At 40.4% G+C, this 19,610-nt stretch overlaps 1 protein-coding gene across 2 annotated transcripts in view; it reads right to left on the reverse strand.

Annotated features, from left to right (window-relative positions):
• The window catches only part of SH3GL3 (SH3 domain containing GRB2 like 3, endophilin A3), a 55,946-nt gene that overhangs the window by 5,035 nt on the left and 31,301 nt on the right, over positions 1 to 19,610 (reverse strand). For both annotated transcript variants that reach the window (XM_048071877.2, XM_048071876.2), the window contains 7 exons: positions 14,547 to 14,615; positions 13,296 to 13,368; positions 11,628 to 11,771; positions 10,394 to 10,527; positions 8,820 to 8,978; positions 5,660 to 5,763; positions 4,313 to 4,440 (listed from right to left, as the gene is read on the reverse strand). In XM_048071877.2, the coding sequence (XP_047927834.1) occupies positions 4,313 to 4,440; positions 5,660 to 5,763; positions 8,820 to 8,978; positions 10,394 to 10,527; positions 11,628 to 11,771; positions 13,296 to 13,368; positions 14,547 to 14,615 (811 nt within the window). The remainder of the gene's footprint in view (positions 1 to 4,312; positions 4,441 to 5,659; positions 5,764 to 8,819; positions 8,979 to 10,393; positions 10,528 to 11,627; positions 11,772 to 13,295; positions 13,369 to 14,546; positions 14,616 to 19,610) is intronic.

Consider the following 19,610-nt stretch of genomic DNA (forward strand, 5'->3'; position numbering starts at 1 on the left):
TATATAAACACGAGTAATATTTGGTGTTACAACTGGGAAGTGGGAATTAATTTTCTGTTTTGTGGATACGTTCCATCCTTTAGAAATAAAAGCTCTTTTCTATTGTTATAACAATGGGAGAGAACTGTCAACACAAAGAGTCCCTTCAGCCAGCCTCCCTGGGATATTGCTGTAACAAAGCTGGACTATTTCTCTGCCCGTGGAAGGCATGGGGTAACAACAAAGTTTAACAAGAACAAACTGAATTATGGCTACTCTAATTCAATGGGCCAGGCAAAAGCTTGGTTCTGGGCATATTTTTGCTGAAACAGTCCATGCACAGAAAAGAAGATGAGACACAGTTTTACAACAAAAATGGACTGACTGCATTCAAAAATAGCTGAGTTATTTTCAGAGTCTTTGCCAAGGTAGAACTGATACCAACTCACTAGAACTGTCAACAGCAGAAGGCAGTGCTCTGAATAATTGACAAAGTTCCTAGCCTTCACCAGCTGCTCCGAGGGGACTAATTTACTATTGCAAGCCAGTTAATTTCTGACAGTAAGGTACCTGATATGAGATGGATCACATTTGGTTCATTTTAAGCTCCAAAGAGCTGAACAGTGTCTGGCAGCCTGGAAAGATTTTAAAATAATGGTCACAGCCAGTACAACCGCTTTCACTCCAGGCTGTAGGATCAGTCAAAGACTTCATTAGAGTCAGGCAGCTGCTGCTACTGTACAGCCCGATGAGACAAAGCTTCCCTGACAAAGGTGATGGGGGCAGCACTGCCTGACAGTCTGCAACACACACTGCTTAACATCACAGAATTGGTGACATGACTCCAGCCTTTTCCTGTCTATTAAACACTTGCACGTCTTCTACTGTTGCAGAGATTTAAGCTAAAGAAGTACAACCTTTTCTTCCTGCAAGCAGGTTTTATGTTAATTTGCCACACTATGCCCACCTCCTTAATTTCTGCCATTGTGAAGCTAAATTGCCACACTTCATTGTCACATATTCAAGGATGACTTGTCATAGTCTCTACATCACTTAAACCTTGACAGCACAAATGGAACAACCACCAGAAAGCAGGTTAAGCATCAGCTGTCTGTGACTTCTCAAGCGTTACAGGATGAAACCAGGACACTCGACGTTTTTTGTTGTTGTTCTGTTTCCAAAGGGAGTTACTGCCCATTCCTGAACCTACTCTTAATCTTCTATACCACAATGTATACATATGGTTGCAGAATTATACTTTAATAATCACAAACTGGAAGCTTGCTAAGTTAATTAGCCCAAGTATCCCTCACAGCTGAAGTGTGTAAACATTTAGATGCTTGTGTTAAACTGCAGCACGTGGCAACCAGACCCAATTAGTTCATATCATAGTCAAACCTGACAAACAAAAAGAATGAAAGGCATGATGTAACACAGCATTTAAGAGTTTTAAGATGAACCAGATGATGATGATGCTTATAGCTTCAGCTGATTAATGAGGATAACAATAAATTAGAACAAAAATACAGATTTGTTATCTGTGCTTAATCGAAGTAGCTAAATAATGTACAACATTAAAAAGATGTTTCTGTGATTCTAGCCCTGCAAATGTATGCAAGTCATTAGTACTACATAATCCCCATGTGTCAGGAACTGTACAAAGGAAAATACCATTCCTGCTCCAAGAAGCTGATGCTTAACCTAGAAAGTTATGGTGAAACACAGGAAAAGCCATTTCAACACTCAAAACTGGACTGTGGTAGTTGTGCTGAATTATCACAGCTTACTTTGAACTGCCCTGTTGATTTCCATGGGCTCACTGAATGCTAAGATACTACTTACATTTAGTGACAGCATCAGGGAAATTAAAGCTCTACATTTTGATAGAGCCAATGTGTAAACGGGGAAAATTAAGCAAGGAAGTGCTTGTGTAGGATGAAAAAGGTTTCTAAGCGAAAGAAGAAAGCGATCGTGATGCTATCCCTCTATCACTTGGAGACCTTAAAACATTTACCAGTGTTTTGCTTAGAGCCACCTGGTTTGCATTTCTAAAGCACAAACCATAAATCAAATCTGTTTCATGATTTTAAACAGGAACAGGGAGGTTTTCCAATTTACAAGCAAGGCATATTCGCTCCACTATAATTCCGCAGAAATTCATATAGGTAACTTTTGAGTATTGAACAGGAAGAACAAAGAAAACAAACAATGATTTTACTTCTTATTGTACCTGCTCAGGAGGTAAGCACAGCATCCACAACTATACCTTCTTCAGGAGGAAAAAAAATTAAAGATGTTCTAAGTACTATATGTGTCTTTCTGATATTATTCACAACATTAATCATAGCAACTGTTACTGATTTTTTCCTATCCCTCCTCTTTATCTCTTTCATGGTTATGTTTTCTTTTCCATTCTGATAGTACTGAGTGAGCCAAGCAGTAAGTGAAAACCTATCATTTAATGATATGCAAGCAGCTGATGCAGTAGTCAATGAATGGAAGTGGCTCACTCCTTCCCTATCTTAGTAAGCAGTAGTCATTTATTTTTCAGTTCATTCACTGAATTTTAGCTTATTAAAACCACCTTTTTTTTTTTTCTTTAAGTAGGCTGGAAACAACCTTGAGAAGTCATCTAACCTGTCTTTTGCCTAAAGGCTGGACCTTTAAAGGACATCTTAGATCACTCCCGTCATGATTATAAACCACTATAAGGTGTGTACTGCTTTATCTCTGTTTTGACATACTAGTTAATGTACAAATGCTGAATCTAAGTCTCCTGTCTCCACTGCACATGTAAAGCAGAAAAAAGCCTATATAACTTGACAAGTAATTGACAGGGGACTAGTAATTTTATACTGGATTCTTAATAAAGGTTGCCTTGTTTTTGCTGCTTTCATCCAGATGTGCTGTGAAAATAACTAGAAACTTAAGGATTTATGCATTGCTGCACACATTTCCAGTGGTTTGAATGAAATGTGTGCTTGCACCATGTGTTAAGAACCAGTGGTCTGAATTGAGAGGAACGTGCAAGAAAGGAGTTATCTCCCTCAATCCCATGTTCAACAGCAACACAAAATTACTGCCTTGTTATTCGGGCAGCATGGGGAGCTTCACTAACATACCTTCAAGTACCCAGAAGCACAAAAGAAACAAAACGAGGGACAGGATCTTACTGGGTGGATTTATGCTGCCAATCTATTGCAATCCCCTTCGGTATGGATTGTGTAATAGCCTTATTTTATACCAGAGTGCAAGAAAATTAAAGACTCTAGAAGGAACATGAAGTTACAGCTCTAAGCTTTATTCTTTCACCTTTAGTTCTCTTCTTTCTCTCCCAATAACCTTTAAAAAGAAGAAAGACTGGAAGGAAGAGGAAGCCAGAGAGTTACAAACAAGAAAAAAAGAAAAAAGAAAAAGTCTTCAGAAAAAGATCCTAGATCTCATGCCAAATAGAGAAGGAAACTTTAGGCTCACTGCCTCCTCTTTATTTTCCTTACAAATAATGTTTATGGAAAAAACCTGGCTTTTTCATGCTCTTTTCTTTGCATATGATTGTCTTTTGTGTTTTGTTATTGGTCTCTCATCACTCGCTGTAGGCACAAAGGAGATAAGGAAAAAAAGTACTCGTGAGATAAAGAAAAGTATGAGATGAGAAAAAGTTATTTCAGTGAGTAGTAACCTTAATAATTATTACCATTCCCACAACTTTCAAGGGCTTTCATCAGTTGTTCCTTTTGTGTGTGTATGTGGAATCGGGATCTAACCACAAGAAGGGATCCTACTCCCACAGTAATGGGTACCTGAAAACTTCAGTTCAAAAATGCACGCTCTTTGGCATGTATTTTAGGGGAATGAATGGCCATTAAAGTAAAATATATTAATAAAAAATAAAATTAGTAAGGCTGGGAGTAATCTTTCTGAATTTTACGTGGTTAACAGTCAAGATCCTGTGCTGATCCTTTATAGTCTAGTAGACTGTGGAGAGAAATTAGCATCTGGAGATGTTCCATACAGTGATGTAACACACCCACCTTAGGCATCTGTCTTTTCAAGACATGAACTGCTTTCTGCAACTGACTCTCCCTCTCTCTCCTCCCACCCTCAGTGGCAATACAGAGAACCTAAAAGACCAAGGAGAATGCCACACCTAAATTTCAGATGGTGAAAGATTGCTGAGAGGAAACCTGCTTCACAATTCCATTTCCAAATCTGGGAAACAAATGGGAGGCAAATACATGGATACCGATGCCTCATGAATCCATCATTCTCACAGTACAAGCAACAATCTGGTAAAACACCCACCAACACATTAATTCTGTGGCCACAGGCTTACCTGATGATTTTATGGAAGAGCTATATGCAATCCCATTGTGCTGCTGATTATCACCAATTTCCAGGGTTGCAGTTATTACAGGCTTTGGCTTAAATTCACGTTTAGGCCGACTAGATGCTACATTTATTCTAGAACATAGAGAAGAGTGGCAAAAGATTTACTTGAAGGAACAAATACTTATGAAGTTTCCATCTAGAGTCTGTGCTTTTGCATTTGAAAAGTGGGAAAAAACACTCCTGCTGTGTGTTTTTTTTTGTTTGTTTGCTTATTTTATTATTTATTTATTTTGGGGGGGGGTGTCATATGTATTATTCGCTTAAAACTGCTCAATTCTAATGCAATATTTGAATTTCAGCAAGTCCTTATTTAATGCTGTGGTCCTGCTGACAGAGGCATAAAGCTTAACAGCCTAAGTCTGAGAAGTGCTGAGCATCCACAGCTGCCACTGAGTTCAGCAGAAGTTCCAGGAATGAGCTATCTGGAAAGCTCTACTGTACATGACATATGCAGAAACCCAGCCAGGACAGAGGCCCAGGGACTGCATCTCAAACAGTGCCTTTTTTATTAGAAAAAATGGGAAACAACCATTTGGTCAGCAAAACTGTCTTAGTACCTCTTGCTATATGCACGTGTGGCCCAGCTGAGAGCCTCATCTCACTGGCCCTCTGCCTTTTGGGGCAGGGTACACAGGCACAGCTGCTCCTATGTGATACTCACAGCCACCACTTCAACCCAAATAAAAAGCCCCACATAGTAACCCAGATTCTGTGACTGTAATGTTAGGCTACGCTACAGTGGTCCACAAATCATTTAGGTCTCCTGTTTTCTGTTTGTTCTCAGGGTGACTTACACCAAATTAATGACAGCAGCATTTTTTTCTATTAGTATGACACAAAGTATTTGGGCCTTTCACAAGTACATTCACCACAGTCGTATCCCTAGCCAGCTGGCAATTCCCTTACTTTGCTGCGGAGTTTTGTTATACCCCATAATCTCAGTGAAAACATGCCAACTTCTCAGCAGTCTCCCAAACACAGTTCAGAAAGTATGCAAGTTTAAGTAAACCTACAAACAAATGGAGGCTGTCCTGATTAACCTCCGCAGATGTGAGCGAGGGATTCTGCACACACTCAAAGCTTTCTGGGCAGATCTTGCGGTACATTAAAGGCTCACAGTGCAGCAAGAAGTTGCCAGGTGGCAATGGTTTAAAGCAATGAAGTCCAGTAAAGCACACCAAGCGCGCATCTGTGAGGTGGTGCTACAAGACCTGTTGCTTCAGCGACGTTTCACGTTCATGAACCTGAGCTGCCAAAGAGGTTCAACATTTTCTCATGGGTTCAGCCTTACCGGTTTTGCAGCTTGCTCTGCAGATCCTCCAGAATTTCTGTGGATTGTTTATGGTAATCTAGCGCTGCTTCTACAAACACAGCCAACTGGCTAACTTGTTCTACCTGAAATATAGAGAGGAAAATAGTTTTAAGGAGCCTGCAGTACATTCAGCTGAAAGATAAACAAACACTTCATTCAAAACAGACCTGGTATCTCAAAAGACAATGATACCTTGTGGGACTATTGAAAAAGAGCATATGTGATTCTATCAAAGAAATTGCCAGTTGGAACCTGAACAAAACTGAGGTGTAACTTCTAGTTCACTAACTCAGGGCTGGGTCCTTGAGTCATTTCCTTTCACAATGTGCAAATCCCTTTTGCTTTCAACTTCCAAGCCAGCTGTCTGTCAACACCCAAGCCTGAACCAGTTAGAGGACATGACCCCTTAGCAGGTGAAAGTGGGGCTTTTCTAATCAGTGATGTTAGGAGAAATTACATTGTGACAACTCTTGTGACTCAGCCCCATTAGCGTTTATTAGTGATGTTTACAAACTGCAGTTCTGAAATTGTCTGGAGTTACCTCACTAGATGGCAGCATTTTATAAACCAATAAATGAAACGTGATTTACCTACTATTACCCAAACCTATTTGGATTGAAGAAGTATCAGCCAATCATTCAGAAATATGAATATTGGGGAAAAGGGAGGATGTGAAAGAGAAAAAAAAAAAAACACTTTTTTTTATTCATGAGGTAACAATCTCATTCCCGTTACCGTAACACAAACTGAAAAATTCAATCTGTACTGTGATCTCTGATGGAACATTACCAAATATTTATTTGTCCTCTTCCTTTAAGACCACATTAAGAAGACAGAACCCAAGAAGTCTGACATGTTCCCATTCCACTGTGTCTTCAGACATTGGATCACAAGAAGGTGTCTGAGTAAACTTTCTGCAAATGTTTTATGGACCCATGGTAATTTTATGCTATACTTCGTCTGCTGTTACTCAGTTAAAAAGATTATTAGAAATTCTTCTGGGATTCCAAGAGAGCCAAACATTGTCACATAGCATACAGAAATGAAATGCACAGAACCAAATTAACAGCTGATACAATTCCATCAAAGTCAAGAGAGAGTAATGTAAACCAGCTGAGGACAATGCACAATGTGCCTGGGGTTTGGATGGAGTGGTCAGAGAAAATGGATAGACAAGGAATGTCCAGACAAGATGAGTAAGAGCCAGGAAGAATATGGAACTGGGGATTAGGAGAAGAAAGCGAGAGAGACTGGGAAGGAGCCAGGGAGACTTGAGGGACTAAAAGCCACTTAGCTAGAGAGCCTGAGACTGGCTGAGTGGGAAAGGCAGGAAGATGGATCTGATAAGAAGTGCATAGAAAAGTGTCTGTGTGGGAGGTCTGGAACTAGCTGTGCAAAAAAAAAAAAAAGAAAAAGAAAAAGAGAAAGAGATGTGGATCAGGACTGAGTCTGGGTGAGGCACCTGGCAAGATGGCTGGGGACAAGAGCATTGAGAAAAGAGATTGCAGGGCAAGAAGGCCAAGAAAGGGAAACATTTGGGGAATTGGGAAGGACAGGAAGGAAGTGACTGCAATTACTATCCGTGCAAATCCAGTGAGAAAGACTGGGCTTAGACAAGAAGGCTGTAATGAGAAGTTTGAGGACAGGAGAGAAATTGGGTCAGCATGGCAAACGGAAAGGAAAGAGCACAGTTTTCTTTCAACAGAAACAATAGAAAGAGGGTATGGAAAAAGACATCAAAGGGCCATCCACTTCACCACCCTCCCTAAGGCAGAATTGGTTATACTAGTCAGTCGTTCCTGATCTTGTGGCTTATGTAAATCACTGTATTTCATACACTGTTTCATCTTTGCTTTGGTGCTTTGGCTAATGATAAATGTCTGAAACGTTTCTCAGCTGCTTATGCAAAGAAGAACTATCAAATGCATACACCGCAGCTGGCCAATTGGTAGAGCCTACCGTGGAACAGTGTGCTGAAATTGTTGATAGAAGATGTTAAATTTTTGCAGCCTTAATATAGCTTGTACTGGTATAACAGCAAGGGGTGATGAACTTATGCACTGCTGTAATGAATGTGTCCCGCTCACAAGCGGTTTAGGAGCTACTGGCTAGTTTACAGCTGGCCATTACACTGGTAGTCAGAGACAGAAGTTGTCTGCAGGTAAATGGTCCTACTTAACAGCTCCTCCTTTCTGCAGTTTGCTCCCAGAAGACAGCACATTTCTTGCTTTTTAAGCATGGTTTCTGTGATACCGTATCTACAGAAGAGAAAGCTTTGGAATAGGCCCTGTCTTCCTATTTCTGTTTGAACTTGACCGGGGCTAATATGGTCTAACAGAGAAATCTCTGTAAAATCAATTAATTTCTTTTGTCTTTCATATTTCAGACAAAAACAAAACAGACAAAAAACCTGACACGTACTCGTAAGAAACTAATATTGTGTGTCCTACTTACAGATAGCAAAATGGCCTCTAAAACACCCTTCCATCTCTCTTTTCATATAATTCCATGACTCTATGGGAGAGCACATCCCGCTATTCTGCTGTATAAGCACTGAAGAGAGGATTATCGCAAATCACCACGGTTGCTAATTTTTTAGACATAATTTCACGGTGGACTTCGACTCTGAGCCAATGTCCAAGTACTTGAGCATAACCCACATAAACTCTACACAGTAACATTTACAGCCAAGCTATAGTTGTAATTTTTAGAGCCAAAATTATCCAGATCCTTCAAGTCAGCACAAGGTTTTGTGTGTTAAGTGAGCTGCTCCTGCAAATTAGCACTGGGTACATCTCTCTTGCTCGTGCTTTAAGCAGCTGGTCTGTGACTGGCTTCTCCTTCCCCCTGATCTCCCTGTATTCTGCTCTCAGACAGTTCATTGCTCATAGATAATAAAGCTACTTGAGACGTCTGTGTCAACCTTGTCTGAGCAATTGTATCTCCAGAAGACCTTGCTGAATTCTTGAGTACTCCCATGCACTGCTGTGCATAACGTTCCTCTCTGAGACAAGGAAAAAGGTACATTCTCTGCCTTCAGTCCTTGTCTCCTATGAAGGATGGGTCAAGCTTTATCCAATCCCACACACATTTCCCACCTGGATATACTGCAGCAAACAAAAATGCAGGACAGACTTACGTCATTTTCTAAGAAATTGAACATGCTTCTTTCAGCTAGTTCCTTTGACTCTTCAAATTTTTCTACTGCTTGTTTAACTTCTTCATCTGGTATCTTTCCAAGACGTTTCTTTTTATAATCATAATCCAAACGACGACCTTCTAGTTTCTTCAAATGATGCTAAATAAGACAGAACATTTAGGAGGAGGTCCAAATGGGACAGGCCCATACAAACACATAGTGATTTAAGGAAGTTTCAGTTGGATCCAATTACAGGGATATGCAGAATCAAAAGAAATGCCAGGCTGAGATTATCCAGTCCATCCCTTTGATCTAAGGCAGCATCAGGTATGTCTGGGACTGCATACGTGAATGAAATTTTAAGTTGTGTAAACTTTAAATAAACAGTCATCTGGTAGGACCTGGGGAACTGGCTACCTTGATTTGGTAATCTTAGGCACCCAGGTCATGAGATGGAGTTTATTAAATGTGCAACACCTAACATTGGATCCTGCTTCTAATTTAGAAAATCCAAATGTGCCCCCCGTGTTCTATACTTAAATGAATTTTACCTCTTGAATTATACACAATATGACAGCTAACAGTAAGAGTTATTTTCCCTTCTCATTCCATAAGCAGTATTCCAACCAATCTTATGTTCTTGCTTTCTTTGTTAGGTGTCAACCTGACACTTCTATCTGACATCACTATACAAGCTTTTCTGTTGCCAAAAATCATGGGATTGACAGACTAACAGAATGGACTCAAAGTGACAGTACAAAATGCTCATTAAAGCTAACATTAAACAATTTCTTTTTATCAGTCCAGAAGAATGACAACTGAAAACGGTTATGTATCATAGGAGACAGCTATAGACATCAAGGCATTATTACTAGCTTTTTGCTCTGCTTTCCACATACATGTAAACAAATAAAACAGCTTTCTTTTCTGCATTTCATCAGGGAATTAACTTGCTTATTACCAGAGTCTATTGGAATCAGACTCAGACAGAGACTGCCTGGCTTTCTTTTGAATTGTCATTTTGTAAACAAAAGCACTGAAAAAACCTAACTTTAAACGTTAAAAATATGTTCCTCAGCATCTTATATTTTTCCCATAGAGGAATATGGCACTCAACATTTTAAGACACTTTTGAGATCACTCTGTGATTGCCCTGAATGGCCTTCTTCAACAATCAAATTCAGCCTCTATAATAAACAGCCTTAGGCTGACAGAGAGAGGTGGCAAGACAGGATAATCAGTCACGGTAAATCGCAGCCCACTCACATGTTCAGAACAATTAATACAAAATGTTGGTTAAAATAAAAGAGCAGAAAAATACAGAATACAATTTTCTTCGTTGTCCTTCTTGCACCGGATGTACAGGCAATACGGCAAACTGAGCAAGTTAGACAATGGAGAGAAATAGCCAGACATTGTTTTTAAGCAGATTTCATCACTATTTTGCTAGAGACACAAGCTTAAATGCAGTGAAGTTTATTTGCCTTTTTGCTTCCACAAAAAAAACACTCAGAGAACTAGGGTTTAATTGACTTTGATTACTGATAAATTAAGCTTTACCCTGGAAAACTTACCCCAATCTCTTTTAAATCTTTGTCCTGCAATAACTGTAGAGGATCGATGAAATTTTGTTTGACATTAATATCAAGTGAGTCCTTCACTTCTGCCATTTGTTTCATGCTTTCACCAGCATCCAGTAGTGCAAGGCCTATGGTAAAGAACATGCTACTTATATCTCAATATATGTAAAACAAAAAATGTGTCTTATGATACAGATCTTTCAAGTATCTTTGTATCTGCTGTAGGATGTTGAAAAGTAAAAAAAAAAAAAAAATAATGTAAACTATGCACTTGATTTTCTCCTACAGAAAATTAGAACTGGAATATTTTGCTCTATAGTATATTCTGCAGCATCAACATCTTCCCCTATGCAGCACCTCCTTGGGTTTTTTGAGTCCTAAGTTCCTATGCCTACATAGCTCTTACTACTTAGGGAAGGGCCTTTGTGTGTGGAACTGCAGATCTTAACAACAGGGCATAAAGAAGTCAGCCAGCTCTGAATTTGGCTTCTGCACACCGTCGTAGCCCAAGCCAGAGTCCTGTAGCCCTAGTCTGTGTTCTTTCCCAAATATGGGACTCTCCTTTCCTCATGTACATTTCTTGTAATTTTCCTCTTAATCCCAGCTGTATCAAAAAACACCCACTGAGTAGCTCTGTGACAGTGCTTCAAGTTTGTTCCAGTCAAGCCCACACATTGTGCATGCTCAGCAAGCAATGCCTCTGTCAAGATTTTGGCCGTGAAGTTTCAGCATATTTTCAGAGGAAATAGGTAATATTTGATTTACCAAAGAATTGTAGCATGGCCAAGCTGGAGTGAATCTTCACAAAAACAAGAAAATGCATGTTTGAGCATTGCTCAAGCATTGCTCCAAAGCACAAAGACACCAAAAGCACCCACAGTTCCTCCAACCCCCAAGATTTTTTTCCATTAATTTAACTCTTGAATATAGGGTAACCATTTTTATTTAAAGGTTAAAAAAATGCATTGCATCAAAGGATCACTCTAAATGATTTACCTCTGGCAAGTTAGAAACTAAAATGTTTAGAGACAGCAATAGTAACAATCTACCTGCAACAGAGGCAGACAAATATGTAGAAGCAATGTGTATTATTATATCAATCATCCCCTAATCACTATACTTAGCTTTCCCTCTTACCTGGATCAGCTATTTACATAGTTTTTCACTGAGTAATATTCTGCGAAGAGCTTTATACTGAAATATTCTCAAAGGAGGTACACAAACTCACCAAACATAGAATCATCGCCAAGCTCTCTGCCATACCGTATCATGCAGTCTCCTAGGAGTCCTTCTGTCTGAGGGTAGCCTGTGGTTTTAACTTGTCCCCTGATCTTTGACATAGTGTTAAGCATTCCCAGTTTGGCCCTGTATGCTAATAAGAACATGAACAAAAAACAGACAAAACATTTTTTAAATTAATATATTTAAAGCAATAAATTATTTAACAAGCAACCTCACGAAGCAAGTCACTAAGTTAGTCTATAGACCCATAAGCTTTTTGTTGTCAGTACTTCATAGTCAATGTTGAAGTCAGATTACATACAGCAGTATGGGTCACATGAAACTGTTTTATTCAAAGCTGAGTGGGCATCATCTCTCCAGGCAGTTATATAGTGGGAGTGCTTATTGCCTTCTGCTGATATTCACCAATATTCACATTCCCTTGGGTATTTTTCTTTGTGGATTTCTCTATTAAAAGCACTGCAGAAAGCAAACACGAAATGGATACAAGAACAGATGAAGCCATTTTAATAATCTTGTTTGTGAGAGCTTTACAGAACTTTTTTCCCTGCTTTTTTCTTGCTTCCACTATTCAAGACAGTAAGAATTTATTTTGCAGAAAGGCTGGGTACATAACAAATTAATAATTTATTGTTAGCCTGCACATATCATGACAAAACTATGCAATTATTCTTGGAATGTTTTTCTAATCTACTCCTTACGATTACCTCTCAACAACTTCTTCAACACAGTGATAGCCATGGGTAGGGTATTCCTAAGGAATGTGGACCATGGTGACTAGCTGCATCTTGAACACCCTAGCTGGGCCTTGGTAAAGGGTTGAATACTACCATCCTTTTGTGGACACAACCCATTAAATGTTTCTTCTGTAGACATTAACAACCTATTAAACTTATCCAGGGACGTGCATCTCATAAGGCACCCAGAACGGACAGCTATCTCTGAAGTCATTGGTGTAGCTACTAAGTGTAAATTCAGTCAGACAGTTGTCAAAAAAATGAAGGTCCTTCCAACAGCTGGTTTGGACAGTCCATCAAGCTCTTAACAGCTAATCTTTGTGACCAACTGTAAACATAAACATGTACCCTTTCTTGTTTCTTAAACTAAAATTTGAGAAACCTCTATTAACTGACTACCCAAAATCCACTGAGACCTTGCAGTGTCCAGAAAAAGCAAAGCTTCACTCAGATTCTAGGTAGGCAAGTGACAGCCCTCTTCTCCATGGCTTCATAACCACCAGTATCCCGATGGCAGCAGTGCATGAGTTAAATTCAACGGCCTTTTATATCTCTGCTAAAAAAAAATGCTGGCATTCTCTTTACTTTAGGGATCCATATCCCACTCCAGGAAATCCAGCATAAATAACACAGGTGCTGTATTGCCGTCCCAGGCCATCCAAGACACATCATGCATGCACAACCTGTATGCGCCCAGTAAGACCAACATCGTGTGTTGTGAGTTGCATTGCAGATCAGACTTGCTGCACATAAACTTTACAGTTCCATTTTACAGTACAGTTCATTGTACACACTGCTGAGGGTCTCCAGACATCCAGAAACCTCACAATAATGACCTAATTAATCCACCTAGGATGAATTTCTGAGTAACAAGATAATGTTTAGCAAAATCTGACACCTACTTTTCTCTACCCTACCTGGATTTGGCTGAAGATACTCTGTGGATTTTGACAGCAGCTCTGCTACAGCTTTATTAGTAACATCAATTTTCTGAAAAAGAAAAGTAACCAAAAGTTAGCAAAAAGCAAGCCTGTTACTAGAAAGTTTGTATTTTGATTAGATATACTATTCTAGCTGATTGTGAAAATTTATTTAAAATAAAGCAAATGTGGTAGATTAAAATAAACAGTCATGCCACGGTTGTGACAAGATTGTACCAAAATAAATTTGCAGTTAGCACACAGGAGAAAAATTTTGTATCAAAATGTGGGGACCTACTTATCTCTCAAGCTCATAAGTCTCAAATGCTGCTTATGCATTCTAGGCTACACTTTTCCTGCCAACCCAATGATTGTTACTATGACTGCTTTTCTCCACAGTTGAAAAAGATTTAAAATTTCCTAGCTCACAGTCTTGGGGTCAGGGCCATTTAAAGCAGTGGTTTGCACTGTCTTCCCATTTAATAGTTTCTAAAATGCTATAAAATCACATTTCTGTGTTGTTTCTCTTTTCCTACCTCTGGGTCTGCATATTACTTTTCCTCTTATAATGCAGAGAAAGGAAATAATTGTTCTGAAGCCAAAGAAACTGAAACCTAGAAGCCTGTTTAGACCATAAATCCTAAATATGCATGTTGGAAAAAAAAACAACTCACACAAGATTTTTTCTTCAATCTGCCAACAATAAAAACTGTGACCTAGGTCCTCTATGTACATTTAAAATACATAGAAAAGACAATGGTGATAAAAAGCACTTAAAAGCTCAAAATGGAGAAAGTGACATTTACGCAGTTTGATTTGAAACACCCACCGCGAATAAGTCGATAACAAACATCTCCATTTCCACAACAATTCATATTAATTCCTGACTAACAAATATAATTCTGAATTAAAAGAATCTTTTCTCTCTCGCTAACTTCCCACATAGACAGAGGAAAAAGACAAGTCTCTCTTGGTGCTTTGCACCAGTCTTGGAGGAGCTTCCCTTCACTGTCAAGAGGTGTCCGTGGAACCAGCCTCCTCTGCTCAGACAGCCTTTCTGCATGTCTCTTCTCCCTTGGCTGAGCTGACAAGAATCAAGGATAAATTTGCACTTATTCTTACATATTTATGTTTTGAATTAAGTATTTCCCCCATGTAAATCTATAATACCATTCTAGCATCTGAAATGTGAAAGACTTTTGATTTTGCAATAGCTTAGTGTTGAAAAACGTACGTTGCTTTCCTTACCCTTTCCATCTCTTGAAATTCTTCATCTAATTTTGTTCCTTCAGCTCCACTTATTTTTTCACTGAACAACTGTAAAAGACAAATTTCATAATGATAAAAAAATGCATCATTATTTTTAGAGAACAAATATCTCTGAGAGTCACAAGAATTCACCCCAGATTAGAAAATATACAACAACTGTGCAGGAGAAGAGTAACCTTCCTCTTGGAAATGAAACGCTTATTTCAATAGAAACAGAGATGTGAATTTACAACAGAAGTCACTGAAGTGACTTCTCATGCTTTAACAGTTTGTACCCTAAAGGCACAACCAACACTGCATATTTCAAGCAGAGTGACCAGAGTCTGTCTGCAGGCAAATCCAGAGTAACGCTTTCAGGGATATTTCTCCAGCTCTGTACATCTGAGTGCCTTCTGGTCCTTCATGCCATTAGGCCCACAGATACAACTCCCATCCATGCTGATGGCAATTACACACCGTGCAGATCTGTGGAAGGAACCGACTCGGGAAAGATGCTGCACTGTGACCACCTGCGTGACCGAGCATCTTTATGACACTGAAAACAAAAATGCCACACATTCTTCGGAAACTCTGAGCAACGGTTTGAAATCAAGGATTTCAGTAAACCTTCTTAAGACAGCTATAACGTTATCCACCTTTTGCATAAAAACTCCAGGCCATCAGACCTGAGTTTGGTCCTTACTAAATCATGGCTAGGCATAAAGAGTCTAGCAGCTCTCTGCTGGCTGCTTCTTGCAACGTATGGCACCTGCACTGCAACAGAATGAAAAAACAGGCAGATCCTTACCCAGAGTGACACAGCCTTTGAAAGCATTACGCCACTATGAGACAAGTCATTTAACACACATTAAACAAACATCAAACAAATTCCTGTTTTTGTAGGAATTATCCTAGTAGACATTTCTCTGCTTTAATGGACTCTTAGCACTGAATCTGTAACAGCATGATGTGAAACCCAGGCCTGGCTCATTGACTGCTGGCATTCCCCAAACCTGTCCCCAGTAAAGTGTTTTGTTCATCCTCAGCACCTTCTAAAAGAGAATTTATTTCCCTGAATTAAAAGGGCCTCGGAGACTTGCATAATCTGAAAATGGGTCATGGCTCTTTGCAGCGCAATGCTTCGCTCTTCTCAGCCGCAGCCTGCATGGCACAGGTGTGCGGGGAGCGCGCTGCCTCGCCAAAAAGCAGCAATGAGCTGATGAAGCAGGGCTGGGAGCTCAGCGACAGCTGACCTTGCACCAGCATCACTGGTGCCACACAGCCACAGGAATACACCTGCTTAAGGGAAAAGGTGAGTTCAAAGAGCCGTGCTACTAGTTACTTCTATTGGCTTTACAGTAAGACTCACAACTTTTGTGCTTGGTATGCCAAGCAGCCTACAAACTTCACAAGATTCTCTCTTTTCCAGAGCACTGATAGAACAGGCACAAAAGCAGATCAGAGATGAGGCAGCCCAGGCACCAGGGAGCTGTGGCAGTCAGCACCTTCCCACCATCAGATGTCACCGCAGAGGAGCGACGCGAGGCCACGTGGGGAGGGGGACACTGCCTGCACCTCCGCAGGTACGTCTGAGGAGTCCTTGGGCAGGGGTGGAGAAAGGAGCTGTTACAGAAAGAAGCTTTTACAGAATGTGAAAAACTGCCTATCAGAAACCGTGCAACTTCTTTATGCTGGCAGTTTGTCTCTTTTCTGTGTAATGGTAATTCCTGAAACAATCAGTGCTATTTTCCACAGCCTCACACATGTTTTCCTTCTCTAGCAGGCACTGAACAGAGATCCATGGCTTCCTGAGCCCTCGCACGGCGATCCCTTTCAGAAGGCTGAGTGCAGCGGGGGAATTATCCTTCTTAGGCTGAAGTTGTAAAATCCACATTCAGCATCTACCCATAACTGTCTCATTATAAATAATCCATTTATGTGTTGGCAGAGGATAAATGCAGTGAGGTAACGTGATTGCTCGACTGTGAAAGCATAATTAATAATAAATTACTGCACCAAATGGCTATAACAATGAAATGTCCCGCCCTTGGAGAGAATGGAGCTGGACATTTCAACAAGAAGCAGGGTGGACAGGTAGAAAGTTCACTCACTAATGATAATGCCAGAGATCTTAAAGAAAAAAAGAAAAAAAAAAGAGAAAAGAAAAAGAAAACCACCCAACAACTTCACTGACTCACTGGAAGACTGACAAACTCTGAAGAATGCAGTTTCTCATCTGCTACACTGCAAGGTGATATGTTCTCAATAAAAGCCTTAAGGCGTTCTCCATTTATCCACTGGCATCCCTTAGCTCTCCCTGGCTTACCATTGGCTATACATGGTCACGCACACCTCCCTGGATTAGCAGTCCGAAACTTAGGCTTGCTGTGTTGTTGCTGTTTTTGCCAGGAGTGCAGGGGCCGATCCAAGGCATTTCCACTTGGCTGGCAGGGCTGCGCTCCCCTCCCAGCGTGCAGACATGCCAGCACCAGGCTGCAGCCTGCTCACCCTCCCTACGCATGCATCAGCTCAAATACTGCCATTCACCTTTAGTTTTGGTTTCTCTTCTGCAGTGTTGCAAAACTCCTCACTGTGTTTTAAACGGGTAACATTTGGTGCTGCTCAGCAAGGGAGAAACTGTCTGCAGCAGCCCTGAGTCACTCCTTGCATGGGGACCACTGGGCTTGCTGAAGCAGCAGGGAGTGAGGAAAGCATCAGGGTTGGATCCAAGGTCACGGGACAACGGAGGTTTCCATGCACCAGCTCTCAGAGAGCAAGAGACATTCTGTATCTACAGTTTGTGGAGAGTAATGGAAAAATTGAATTATCAGCTTGGATGATGGGACGGAGCGCACTCCCAGAGCCTGTGGAAGACATCAGCCTGGTGTCTACGTTCAGCTTAGAAGGGGTTAGAACCTGGAGGGCTTTTCCAACTCACCCAACTGATTCTAAATCTGCATTTACAGTCTGTGGGAATGCAACCACACAGAGTCAGCCATGGGATCCGCAGACATGGTTTCATACATACACCGAAATCTACCTAAATAATGCACAGCAAAATCAAGGAGCAAAAGAAAATCAAGGAGCAGAAGAAAAATGTTTGTTCACACACAAACATCAACGACCCTGCAGTTTCTAACCCAAGCAGACACTTTCAGTGAAAATTAATCTGAGCTCCAGTTTCCTTCTGAAAGGAGAATGAGTACCTCAGTGCTCACAGAGATATGGTAGACTGATTCCTTACAGTCCATAAACTGTTCTGAGCTTCTGACAGTAAAAATTGGTATAAAATTCTAATGGTTATCATTAAATTTTACCATGACAGCTTATTTCATATTGGTATAACCAGGACCTGCTTTACTATTCTCACGTTTAGAAACACAACAGCTTTTATTCTGATCACAGCGAATTTAGGAGTTATAAAACCAGTACTGCCACTCTTCCAATTAAAAGTCACAGGACACCAAATTAATCATTGCAAACGGATGCACAAAGGAGACAACTGCTGAGTTTTAATTCTCTATCTGCTGAGCATCATTTACATGCATTATATCAAGCAGCAAAATGCTTTGAACTTAAATAGAAGCCTGCCCAGCTACAGGGCCGTGTAATTACGAGGCAGCGTCTATCGGTGTTTGTGAGTCAGCTAATCAAAGGCGAAACTGCTGCCGTCACACAGAGCCTGTGCTCCGTGGGAGCCTGGAATTGTTTGCATGGGAAGAATGCTGATCTTCATCTCCAAACTAGGCAGCCAGGTGCCACGGTGCTGAATCTTTCATTACACAGGGACAGAGCCCAAACACTGGGCCTCTGAAACATCCAGATCACACCACGGGGCCACCACTCCCTTACTGCTCCAGTGCTGGGCCCGAAGCTAAAGCCATTCGGCAGAGCTAATTGGGGTTCCTCCAGATCACTCTTTATGCCCAGGAACAGCTCCCCACCTGCAAAACGATAAAGTTTTCTTCCTCTCAGGTCTCTGTGCAACTCCCTCCATCACATTTGACTTGGTAAGAGTCAGTGAGGTTGGAGTAAAACAAAGCTACCCTTAAACACAAACACAAAACCAGTTTCAAATCTCCCGTTTTACTACCACCTCTCCTTTGCAGTCACATGTGATAACTGCCGTGCCACAGTTCGTTACAGACCTTGCACGCTCAGTACAGCAGAAGAGAAAACCTTTTTGCATAAAGAAACACCACAGTTTGTACACAAATGCTCTCGGTTGCAGCTTCTTGCTAGATCCTGCTGTTGTTTGTAATAATGGAAACTGAAATAGCATGGGCTCACTGTGGAACTTTCTAGGAAGACATATTTAGGGAGAAAAAAAAAAAAAGAAGTTTTTGAAAGAAACCACTTCAGCTACAGTGATTTCTATTTAAGCTCTGTATATCCAACTATTGTTCAACATGCAAATTGTAATTTTGTTACACAGTCTTAAAAACCTGCAAATATTTATCTTCCGAGGAATTTATATTCCAAGAAACTCTCTGAAAAAAAACATTTTTTCCATAAACATAATATCCAGATTTTGTTCTCACACCTGTTCTTTGTTACTTTAATTTCTTTACGGTAATTTAATTTTCTTTTGATTTGTTCTCTTGTAACCAAGCAAGAGCAGAGCACACAAACTATCTGCAGTTTAAACTAAAGTCTACGCCTCAAGAAAACTCTGAACTAAAAAGGCCTCAAGCCTCCATGTAATTTTTCAGTACTTTTATCTGAAGTATGTTAAGATTTATACCTCTTATTGCACAGGAATGGTGTACTTCTCTGCTCTCAGATGGGTTGTGAAAACGAGCTTCAGAAGAACGCTGTCTTTTTCCAGTGCTTTGTATATCACATCCACTAAATGTGAATTGCAATTCTTTTTCATATTTCACTAAGGAGGGTTACTGAGCACCAGAAACTGCCAAAAATATCCCAGACCAACAGAGAGCTGATAAAAATCTCAAAACAATTACCCTATTTTTTATATATCCACTGGGTATTTTGTAACACAAGTTAATACAGTTCTTGCCGGCCAATACCTGCGCACGTGCTCTGACCTTCTTTTTCACTTGC

Source organism: Anser cygnoides, chromosome 11, assembly GCF_040182565.1.
Source record: "Anser cygnoides isolate HZ-2024a breed goose chromosome 11, Taihu_goose_T2T_genome, whole genome shotgun sequence".
NCBI lineage: Eukaryota > Metazoa > Chordata > Aves > Anseriformes > Anatidae > Anser > Anser cygnoides.